Raw genomic sequence first — 12,367 nt, forward strand, 5'->3', positions numbered from 1 at the left:
TTCCATCGCTATCTACAGACGTTTGGTTTTGAGTTTATTAAAAAAGAAAAGTATCTATCAAATGCTATTATTAACATAACATCATTCAGTGGGATCATTGCTATTTTACATTTTAGATGTTTTTTTGTTATTTTATGTCGGGGGGGTCACACTGAAGATGACTTTTCTGATATAAAATATTTTCACATTATTAGTTTATCCTGGTAGATATTTGTGTAAAATAATCATCAGAATAATGATCATCATGTTATGATTATTGTTGAGTAATGGCCAAAAATGTGTTTTATGAGTTCACAGTGACCTTGACCTACGACCTTTAGCCACCAAGATCAAATCAGTTCATCCTTGAGCCCAAACGGACCTTTTGCCAGATTTGAAGAAATTTGCTCAAGGCATTCTTGAGATATCGCTTTCACAAGAATGCGGCAGAGAGATAATCCGAAAATATGTAAAAGATAGAAGATAGAAACATTTTTTAAAAAGAACTTATGGGGCCCTGGGGTAATTTGGAAACCTCATAAATTATTTAACTGTTTTTCAGTTCTGTTCCTGCATGTTTTAGATGCCTCCCTGCTCCGACAACACCTGATTGAAATGGAAAGGTCATTATCAGGCTTCTGCAGAGTTCGATGACATGATAATGACCATTTGAATCAGATGTGTTGGGGCAGGGAAACACCTAAAACACGCAGGGCAGTAGGCCCAGGAACAGGTTTGAAGAGCAGCGAGTAATTTAATGTAAATATTAATAATATTCAAAGATCATTAATATTGTTTAATACAGACAGCAGGAGCAATCAGTGGCGTGACATTACAGTGACCTACCTTGTTGGGGTTGAGTTGTTTTCTATTCACTGGTGTAGAGTCCTTGATCATCACTAGTGTCTCCTCTCCAAAACACTGACTGTAGAAGTTCTACGAGTGGTGGAAATTGCGCGGTGAGTTTCATAATACAGTCCATCCTAATTTCTATGCAAATATAACACAGATTCATGTAAGAATAGAAATGTTAAGAGATCCCTTCATTTGAATTTTGCTTCACAAATGATTCACCACCTTATTTGATTCAAGAGGCTGACACTGCATCCCTCTTCATGACATGATTTCTCCGTTTAGGCATGTAAATTAATTCCGAGCTCTCTAAAACCTCACTAAAAGCAGATGGATGATTGTGAGTCTTGCCCTCAGTCATCCTGTTCAAGCGAAGTCTCTCTCAGTCATTATCAGATTCCACCAGTCCAGCCAGATCCGCCATCTTCCCTTTTCATTCCAACTCATTCGCGCATTAACTCACGGCATGCAGCGCACAAACACACACTCTCCTGTCTCTCCCTACCTCCAGCCTGTGTGATATCTCGGGCAGATGTGTGATCCCCGGTTCCTTGTAAATGAATTCCCGTTCGTCCAGGTCGCCGAACTTGGCCCCATAAAAACCAACCCGGAAATATGTTCCAAACATCCTCTTGTGGCCCTGGGGGGGGACACAAAGTGGCAGGGGGGAGATATGTTGGTACTCAGCGTGACATCAGGAACATATTTTTTATGATCTGAATAGCATTTTACGGGGTTTTCCTTACGAATGGCACTTTGGCGAGTTGGTTAAAAACATCGATATGCCTATAAACCATTTCAAAATAAAATACTCGAGCACAACAAAATGGTTTTTTTTCAAGACTCTTAGCTATCCAAGCAAATTCAAAGGAGCATTTACTTTAAGATTTACTGAATATGCCAACACCTGCGGTACATGTGTCTTTACCTTCTGAATGATGTTATCAAAGGCTCTCTGTAATTTGTCATGAGTGGATGCCAGTTTCCTGAAATCTCTGTGAGCCTCTAGGATCGGTATGATGATCTTGTACACCTCATTCACCGCCTCGTAGAGACCACCCTGATGAGACAGCCATCAACGCTGGTCAGTATCACCACAAACACACACACATCATGTAAAGACAGAGCATTTGCACTAAAAATATAAAATCAAATGTTCTACAGCATGTCCGCCCTAAAAACAATACAATTAATGACTCACTACACACATCAGCTGCATTCCTTACAACATAGTTTTGCTGGTCGGTACCTGCATTGAAATACTACCTAAAAAGGGACAGTTCAGTTGCTGAAGTTTGGATATATCGGCTGCAGAGATGACTCCCTTAGAGAAATGAATGTGAAAACCTCAACAGCAATGTCTCTTCCCAGAAATAATGACCCCCATAACTCAAGATAATCCACAGAGCTTTTTGTGAGCAGTTTCATGTAGGAACCATTTTCTTTTACCAGACAATACTGTATCACTGCACCAAAGGATGCAAGCATCTACTCATGGACGAGAGGCCCCTGATCCTAACGAAATCTCATAAAATCTGCAACTCACAAAATCTCGATGGATAAAAAGCACAACAGGTAGGAGAGGAAATATGTAGCTTTGATTTTGGGGTGAACCGACCCTTTAAGGACATTGGTAATGTAAAAGCAGAGGGACAACCAGTTACCATTCGTTCTGACAAAATAAATATAAATCTTATCTCACAGTTTTTTAATAACTCTAATTATAAACTTTTCCAATTTTCCATTCTGAACTCCACACAGTCACAGACTGGTAGGAATTAGTATGGAGTTTGGATTTGGGACACAGCTTCATGTTTCTATTTTAAGACTAAAAACATTTTCAGTGTCTCACATTGCTGAAGAGCTCAGCCGCCTGCTCGAGCAGCCCCACCAGGCCGCTCTCCGTGAAGTACCGTCCCGAACACACCCCGTCTTCATCCGGGGACAGGATGTCATCCGACACCGCTGACTCCTCCAGCACGTTGGGGGAGATGTTCTGAGGAGAAAAATCAGTCGGCTTATCAATCAATTATCCCTCCTAATCAGATAATCAATCACAAGGCTGACTTTAAGAGGAGATGTCCTACAGTGGGAAATGGGACTAATCTGATGACCATCCAATCAATGACCTGCTGACTTCTGCAGCTTAGAGCGTCCTGTACCAGCGTGCCACAGAGGCCCTGTGTGTGACAGAGCTCATCGATAAAAGCGGCTTCACAGTTATAACTGTTTGTTTTCAGTTTGGGGAAGCTGTCTGTTCACATGTTCCCACAGGAGCACATTTGCCTTTTTCCCCCCCTTCAACTTCAAAGACGCTGTGTTAAGCAGCGCTACCAAGGGACCATATTTATATGTTGACGTTATGAGTGTACAGCTCCCCCCTCTGGACACACACAACCAAATTTGGAAATATTCCGTGGGGAGATGTCAGATGTGGTGTGTTGTGCAGGGGAGGGTTTGCCTCATTTCAACAAAACAACCAAGAGTCACGACAAACAAATGATGAATGCTTATATTCGCGGGGCTGCGAGTGCTCCATCTCTCAGACTGAGCATGTGTTTGCTATTTGCTCCTCGCTGACTTTGGGGCGTATAAGCTGTATTTACGTGTTCTACCTGGAAGGTGACGCTGCCCACAGGCAGGTACTTGTGATCCTCCAGCATGCTGAGATACTCGGCCACCAGGGCAGCGGCGTGGACCAGACACATCGCCGACTCAGTGTAGCACTTCCTGTTGTTGTGTTTCTCCGCCATGTTCTGCAGCCAGGTCAGACGCAGGTCAGGAGATGTCTGGTAGCCCTTCGCTATCCTGAGGAGGGGAATAGAGGAAGGGTATGGCTGTTGGTTTGTTTTTGTCTTTTCTCTTTATAAACCAGGTTACAGTCTTGTTGAGATTCATGTCATGTTGAAAAGAGACTTGGAAAAACAAAAAACACAGGAGACTAAACTGCTCAGAACTGTTTTTTAGGAACATGTGTTGATATACAACATAAATGCTTTTTGATATATTATAGTTCAAAATAGTAACGTTTTGTGCTAAGATTGTGAATAGCGCTAAATAAATGAAATACATATAGAAAGTTAATATCTTATAAACAAAATGTGGGCATGAGAGTGAGTGGAAGTATTCTGGTTGATTAGCACTTTTGTGAGCAGGTAAAAAAATAGAACATGTATGGAAAAATGTTTCCCTGTTCCCAGAATGCATGAATAATCATTAGCCCGACAACATGGGAATAAATCTAAAACACTCTGAATGAATTAGTTTATAAAGCAGGTGAGTCACGATGCTGTACTCACCAGTAAACTCAAGCATCTGGAGACCAAATGTCTTGTGCATCAATGACCTGTGTGTTTATAGGGAGGCTTGGAGGTTGGGGTGAGTCTAGGTGAGTGTGTGTAAAGCTAATGGGTCATTCCATAGCACTGCTGCCAAACACTCATCAGGTGACTTGGACCAAAACCCAAACAGAAAGGTGCATGATAAATGACACACGCAGGCGACATTAGGGCACGTTGAGCCCAAGTGCCTAAATCAACATACAGCACATGTATGGGCGCTTTGTCTCCCCGTTTACCCCCGTTCGTGTACTCTGACACACACACACCGAGACACACACGCTGTTTGCATTTGCATATACACAAAGCCAGATCAGAAGACTAAACTGCTACCACATGGTAACCATAGCGAGGGCACAAAATAGAGGCAAAACAGCCCAAACCACAGAGAAATAGGAAACAGCAGCGCAACATAGGGAGAAGCCACAGGGTGATGAGAGACAGCGAGAGACAAGAGGAGAGACATATTAAGAGACAGACGCTACAGACCAAGAAAGAGATGAGGAGTGTTTTTCCTACCTGTACATGAGGTCCATGAGCATCTCTGGGTCTTCCTGGAACTCCCTCATCTTCACGGTGTCTGACAAAATACTGTTAAGGTTTCTTAGAAGCTCATCCACCTGGGAAAAAACACAAAAGAGGAAAGTATGAGTCCGCAACACAATCAACAACAACACAGCAGTTATGTGTGAGAGCTGTTCTATACCTGCGAGGGCAGCTGAGTGTTCTGCATCTCCGTGTCCTCCTCTGCGTAGGCCAGGATGGTGCGGAGCGAGCGCCTCAAGTATTCCTCCTGGAAGTCTGACGACTTGCCGACCAGCGAGGCCAGAGACATGGTGACCTGCATCTTCACTCTGGAGAAGTTCTGATGGCGACACAAGAGACCGCAGTGAACGTCAGCGTTTAGCATTTCGCAGTGTTTATCTTCCAGTGAGACAAAGATTTTCTGATGTAAAAACAGCAGCCTGGCAAATTTGCATTCTGTGTGATTATGGATTTTCCACAGACTCGAAACATTTCTTTTTTTTTTTCCTTTTGATGCAAGCTGGAGAAAAGAATGGAAAACAATCAGTGGCTAAACAAGGCATATTAACATATAAAAGACAAATGTATCTTGCAAAACAAAGAGAATGTTCCTTCTTCTGGCCCTATTCCGACTACATTATGACTCTAAATTGCTTAGTTACCCAAAAATACTGTAATGGCGGGAGAATATATTTACTCAACAAATGAGGTTCTTTATAAGACATAATCGGTGCGTTTGCCCATGTGCTTCAAATTCCACATCACAAACATTGCTAATACAACAACTACTACTAGGACTCACACTTTCAGTGTTTCTATTCTAATTTACTAGAACTACTCATTCTAAATTTCGATGAACTACTTCATTAATAAACATGCTCCATCCTTGACACGTCAGCCAGCCATCTGAGCATAGCTGTGGTCACTCGTACCAAAAAAAACATCAGTAAATCTGAATAAAAGCCTGAACAAGGATTAAAAATAAGATGTCGTGCTGTATGAGAAACCAGCAGGAGAGTTATGATCGTGTGATGACAGACAAACAAATACAGTATGCATGCTTCATTGCTTGGGACATTTCTCCTTTTGCTTCTTGTTGTTTTTGACTGATGTTTACTGCAGGGCTGCAACCAATACTTATTCTCATTACTCGTGAAAATAATCAGCAGATTATTTTTTTGCTTCTTCAGTCAAAAAACCCAAAGAGTGTTTATTTTCTATCATAAATGAAAAATAAATGACCTTTTCCTCTAAAAAATATCATTATCAATCATTAGATAAAACCAAAGTAATCATTTCAACCATTCTTCACCTGACCTTGAAGTTTCCTACAGAGACGATATACGATCTAAATTATTCAGTAAAACAATTATAAATTAAAAATCAAGAATACTTGCACACTTTACTTTGTTGTGGAGATGTAACACTGGATATATAGAGGATCCTCTAACTCGCAATGAAACCTGAGATGTCTTGAGAAACAGTTTACTCATTGCACTTATTCCATTACCACGCAGAATAAGAAAGCCACAAGGGATAATGTTCCCATCCAAATGAAAAAGGATAATTGCCACAACGAAAACTGGGGAGCAGTTTTTGTTCTTCGTCGCTTGTCCCCTCCCTTTCCCCATCTCTCCATCCTTCAACCCACCTGTCCAAAATAACAGGCCTGACAAACACCCCTCCATCCTGTGCAGCCGGGGCTTGTGTGTATGTGCGGGAGTGTGTGTGCTCGTGTATGTGTGAAGTCCCATCTATCTCCAGCATGACCAGCTAAGCGGGAAATGATCTCCCATTAGCAGAGACATAATCACCCATGGATCATCTCTACGGCCCCATTCTGTTCAACTGAGCATGGAGCCAGAGCCTAACCACCCATCACTGCCCTCTAACTCGGTGTGTACGCGCATGTGTGTCTGTGTGCGTGTGTGCGTGTGCTCACAAGTAGCCTAAATGATAGCTTAAGTCAACACATAACCCTTTTTCGTCTCTCTCTCTCGTTCTCCTTCTTCCTCTGGCTTTCTGTCCAACCTTTCCATAACTGGACAAGCTTTCAACTGCACACTTCGGTTTTTTTTTGTTTTTTTTGGTTTTTTTTGTGAATTGTTCCATTTCAGCAAAAGACAGCCTGGTATTTTTCTTTCTTTCTTTTTTTAAATCTTAAATTAAAAGTAAATGATGAAGAGAGGGGGAAAGTGTGTGTGACACGCAGAGAGCAACACGAAGGCGGATGAAGGGAGAAAACATAAACAAAGAAAGAGGTAGAGCGTAAGTTCTGTATGAATGAGTCATATGTCTGCTACGCTAATTCAGATCACAGCTCCCTCTGTATACTCTGTATAAACAAACATATGCAAAGACACGCAGATGGGAAATACTCTCTTTAAACTGGAGATACTGTATGTGAGTGCGTGTGTGTGCGTGTGTGTGTCTGTGTGTGTGTGTGTGTGTGCGCGCCAGTGTGCTCCACAGGCCGGAGTCTGATTTTCATTAAAGTGTACAGACTGTAAACACAGGAAATATTGACTGCAACAGCAGTTATCGAACCAGCGAGACAAAATGAAAGAAGACACCCTGTCCTGAACCTCCCTGCCTTCAGATCTGTCTCTTTTTTTTCCATTCTTTTTTTATTTATCTCCATCACCGGTTCACCTCTGGCAGAAAACACTCCTCTTTCTCTGTCGTGATTTCCTCCTTTCCATCCCATTCACGTTCTCCCTCTCCCTGCCCTTGAGGCTCGTATAGTTACACATTCACACACACAGTATGTACTGAAACACACACACACAGAGAGAGAGAGAGAGAGAGAGAGAGAGAGAGAGAGAGAGAGAGAGAGAGAGAGAGAGAGAAAGAGAGAGAGAGAGAGAGAGAGGTCTGGCTGTCATTAGTTAAAGAGGGGTAGGAACATGGGGAGGCAGACAGTGACATATCTCTCTGCTCTCTACTCAGAGACACATCCTTCAGCAGAAACTTTCTGCGGCGCGCTCAAAATAGACATGGAAAAGACATTAAAGCTGAGCAGGAGAGAAAAAGAAGTGGAGAAGATAGGGTAAGATGTGTGTGTGTGCGTGTGACTCCCCGCTTCCATGTGCCTCGCGAGCAATCCTCTCATGTGCACTTAAATTAAATTTAATCTGACATAAATGCAATTTCTCCCGCAAGCTTAGATGTTTGATAAGGTTTTATCTGACAGAAAGGTGCCTGACATTTGCTTTATGTGGGTGTTTCTCCAGCATGTGTGTGTGTGTGTGTGTGTGTGTGTGTGTGTGCATGTGTGTGTGTGTGTGTGTGTGCGTGCACATCTGTACAACCCATTGGAACATAAGAACAGAATCATTCTTCGTGTGTGTTGTTTTTTTTTGTGCGTGCGCTTACACTGGCATTGCTGTAGCTGTATCTCATGATGAGGTAGAGGGTGGCACAGGCCTGGCTCCTGTTCTCATCGACGGGGCTGCTGCAGTACTGGAGCACCTTCTGGCACAGGTCCGCACACTGCTCCGCCTCCTCCTCAAACAACAGGTCCCCAAACTGCACACAAACACACACACATAGAGATAAATGAATCCAGGCACACAAGGTGGTAAACACAGGCTCATACACACACACACACACACACACACACACACACGTATATAGACTTATAATTCTGGCCTGTATCAGCAGTTTGCCATCCCCTCCAAGCAGTAAGAACATTTAATTTAGACACAGAACCTGTTCGTGTATACACACCCACCCACGCACCTCCCGCTTACTTTCCCAACCAAACACACACACACACACACACACACACACACACACACACACACACAGACACACACACTCACACACATCACAATGAAAGTACCTTGACAACAAGCGATCTGAGTGTGCTGAAGGTGTGAGAGAGGAAAGTGGTACTCTGGTTGCAGGTGAGAGAGTGGAGTAACACCTTCAACACCCCACCAACCACGCTGTCCTTACACTCAGCCAAAGGCACCGCCTGGACAGGAAACAGGTGAAAATAAAAGAAAATTACAAGAGATAAATGGTTGTACCTGCAGGCAGGCTAGGAGGTCACTTGAATGTAAAACTAAATATTTGAACTGCTCAGAAATCCCGACAGAGGTGGTTTAATATGCAGCCTACGTAGACATTTCCCAGGCGAAGACTGACCTGTTTTTTACTCTGTTTTATAGAAACTTATTTTACAGTGACACACTGCGTGACATTATTCTGGTTTGGCCAATTGAGAGCTGTTCTAGCCATTCTCAAATACCTAATAACTTTTCTGGTAACTTAACTTATGCATAAAAGAATTAACAGATCTTTTAATTCAGCGTCTTGATGAAAGTCAACAATAGAATCTCTTTGCAGCTGCAAAATAATCAGAAAACATTACGAGTATAGTGAAGACTAAAATCAAATGCTGAAGTGTTTAAGTTCTGTATTGTCATACGCACAACTATATCGTGAGGCAGTCATTTGCAATGTATTCCTAAGATCTCAGCTTCCATCCAACAGTGCTGGGTCTTGGTGGAAGTTTCTGCTCTACTGAGTGTCACTCTAGTTTGTCATGTGTACAACTTCTGTACATACAGTGTTTAGAGATTTGCATGACTTGTACCTGTAGGATAGTTTCTAGCAGGTCCAGCACTATCAGGTTAGTCTCCGTGGCTAAATTTCCACTAATCAGCGCCTCCTGGTCCAACTCTGCTTTAGTCCTGATGGAAGAAGAAAGGACCATATTAAAGAAAGGCCAAAAGAGAGGGTGACATTGGTAATGCAAGAAAGCAAGGAGGGATATTTTTAAAAACTGAAATTAACTTACTTATCCTGTCTGTCGTTAGTTTGTCGCCACTGAGTGAGGTCTTTCCTCCATCGTAGGTGCTCTCTCTGACCCATGGTCCTGTCCATTCCTGTGAGGGATTCAAGGAAATCGCTAAAACTATTACAAAATACTGATAAATACTGTACTTTAACAATAATAAAGCATTTACTCCAAATACATCAGAGTATATCCATATCTGTACTGCTGCTTAACACAGTCAAGACACAAATTGTATAAAATTCCTGACTATCTCAAGAAAACCTGGAATCGGTTCTTGCACTGACTTGCTGACCGCACATTTATGGAAAAAAAAAAAGAAAAATGATGACGTTTAAAAATCAGTGTGTTCACTAGTTTTGGTATGGTTCACGTTGAAAACTTTAAAATATTGCAGAAAATGCAGATCTCATATATGACAGACAAGCAATTCCAAGAGGAGAATACCTGCAATAATAAAGCGCAAGCAGATACACTACCTCCGACTCGTTTCATCATTTCCCCGCGGGCTCCCATTCCTCTCAGCAGAGCTTCCTCCAGCTGCAGCTTGGCCTGATGAGATTTCTGTAAGGCCTGGGTGCTCACTTTGTCAGTGCTCTGCTTACCCTGCAAACATACGGACACATATTCACCGGGCACGTATTAGTTTTAATATTTTGCAATAAAAACTCAATCTGTAAGATAAACACACATGCAGGCAAGGTATAAATAAAATCTCATCTAAATCTAAATGGCTGACGCGTGTGCAAACTGACCCTGTACTCAAAGCAGGACACGCAGATAGTGAGGAGCTCCAGCAGCTTGTTGAGCTGCGAGGGAGGCATATCTATAGTCCAGCGCTGAATCAGACTCTTGTCGGCGTTCTTCATCACCCACAAGAAACACACCAACAGGTGGCGGCTGGTGTCTGCTGCCAGGGTGGCTACAGATTTACCTTGCTGGAAGACGAGAGGACAAACATACGTAGATGATGTAACATGTAAAAATGTTACTCTCACCGAGGAGAGATAAGTACCTGCATTCAGTGCACACAAACATCCATATGTTCATGTGAAGTACAGGCACACAGACCAAGACATTACCAATCAAACAGATGCACACAAAACAGGATGCAAAATGTAAGAGAAGCTACCATAATATGTGTAGGTGTCCTTTAATTCACGGATATTCTTGGGAATACTTTGATCCACAAGGTTTCTCAGCACAATCATTTGCTTCTATAGCTGAAACACATCCATAACACACACACACACACACACACACACACACACACACACACACACACACACACACACACAGTGGCCTCCTGCTCTACCCACTGAGTTATATAACAAGTGTATCTAACAAACTCGCCGTACATCATTCACAAGCTCCTCTAAACCACCAACATCACCGGCCACTTCCACCTCTCCTCCACTCTGGCTTCAGTGAAGTATGGTTCTCTTCCCCATCTTAATAGGCGTTAAATCTACTGCAGATTAATTTACCGTCATTCGTGTGATGATGAATCGCTCCTATAGAGGGCTACTGCTGCTCCACTGTGTGGCAGCTTTGATGAATGTAGCCATTAACCTCCTAGTGCTCTAGGTGTCCCACCTAAAAACCCGTTTCGCAGCAGGACTGAGTGAAGCTCACCAGAACCGGCGTTACATCTCTGCGGCATGTAATCAAAAACACTGTGTGTTTATTTGAAAAAAAATGCTTCACGAAAAAAAAAAAAAAGAATAATAATCTTTTCTGGAGAATCAAACATTGTTTGCAGGGGAGCTTTTTAGAAAATAAGGAACAAGCGCTCTGGCAGCCATGTTTGGATTTGTGATGGATACCAGGCTGATGGCTCAGTTTGGTGAAATTCAGTTTTTCCACAACAGTATTTCATGTTTGAGCATACAAGGAACTGATTCATGTCTTGAACAGGAGCAGAGAAAGAGGAAGAGAATGGCAGCGTTCAGTTTTAGTGCCTGTGTTGTTGCTGTAGCTACACTTGATTGATGTGTTTGTCAGGCGGACGGCCCTGTTCACTTATGATGGCAATGCCTGCCTATAAACCATCTCCTCTAGACGTGTGTGTGTGTGCGTGTGCGTGTGATTTTTTTCAGGATGGATGAAGTGTGTGTATGGTTCTGACAGCTAATCAATCCACCTCAGTGCAGCTCACCTGTAAGGAGGCAGAAAACAACACACACACGCACTTTTGAACTTTTAAAAACAATGAAAAACATACTATGGTCATAATCATCTTAACATCCAAAAATTGTTTCTGAATTTTACCATGGATGCCATGGAAACGAGAACATTACGTCCCAGCGTGTTGAAAGGGTTCCCGGCAATCGCCATGGCAACAGACTGATTGATGGGTGGGACATTTTCAAGGTCATCCTCAGGTCCGCCCGTCTTGTTTTTCCCACCGCGGGTGTCAGAAACTGCGAAGACAAACAGGTACAGCCGCAACAATTAATCGATTCGTTGTCAACTATCAAGTTAATCGCCAGCTATTATAAAACTGATTGACTGGTGGGAGCAATTTTTTCTGAAGAAAAATGAAAATTATTTGATTAGACTTCTTAAATGTGAATGTTTCTTGGCTAATTTTCTCTTCTATGACACAAAACTGAATGTCAACTTTGTGTTGTGGACAAAACAAGACACTTGCGGATTCGACTTTGGTAAACAATGATCGATGCTTTTCACCGTTTTCTGACTTTTTTTTTAATCAAACAACTTTCTGAATAATGGAGAAAGAGGAGTCAGCTAAGTTAAACTAAAGAAGAGAGGACTGGAGCACACTGTGCAAAACTTCTTTATCTGAGCTCTCAAATAGAGACAGGAATAATCTAAACACATGCCTGATTCCTGATGTACATAAAGA

At 42.4% G+C, this 12,367-nt stretch overlaps 1 protein-coding gene across 3 annotated transcripts in view; it reads right to left on the reverse strand.

Annotated features, from left to right (window-relative positions):
* dock8 (dedicator of cytokinesis 8) overlaps window positions 1-12,367 on the reverse strand; it is a 61,198-nt gene that overhangs the window by 8,525 nt on the left and 40,306 nt on the right. For all 3 annotated transcript variants that reach the window (XM_037098269.1, XM_037098271.1, XM_037098270.1), the window contains 14 exons: window positions 11,770-11,921; window positions 10,254-10,436; window positions 9,978-10,104; window positions 9,502-9,589; window positions 9,298-9,394; window positions 8,539-8,673; window positions 8,070-8,222; window positions 4,876-5,034; window positions 4,689-4,789; window positions 3,447-3,639; window positions 2,684-2,827; window positions 1,760-1,891; window positions 1,337-1,471; window positions 826-915 (listed from right to left, as the gene is read on the reverse strand). In XM_037098269.1, coding sequence (XP_036954164.1) covers window positions 826-915; window positions 1,337-1,471; window positions 1,760-1,891; window positions 2,684-2,827; window positions 3,447-3,639; window positions 4,689-4,789; window positions 4,876-5,034; window positions 8,070-8,222; window positions 8,539-8,673; window positions 9,298-9,394; window positions 9,502-9,589; window positions 9,978-10,104; window positions 10,254-10,436; window positions 11,770-11,921 — 1,889 coding nt within the window. The remainder of the gene's footprint in view (window positions 1-825; window positions 916-1,336; window positions 1,472-1,759; window positions 1,892-2,683; window positions 2,828-3,446; window positions 3,640-4,688; window positions 4,790-4,875; window positions 5,035-8,069; window positions 8,223-8,538; window positions 8,674-9,297; window positions 9,395-9,501; window positions 9,590-9,977; window positions 10,105-10,253; window positions 10,437-11,769; window positions 11,922-12,367) is intronic.

This window comes from Acanthopagrus latus, chromosome 5 (assembly GCF_904848185.1).
Source record: "Acanthopagrus latus isolate v.2019 chromosome 5, fAcaLat1.1, whole genome shotgun sequence".
Lineage (NCBI taxonomy): Eukaryota > Metazoa > Chordata > Actinopteri > Spariformes > Sparidae > Acanthopagrus > Acanthopagrus latus.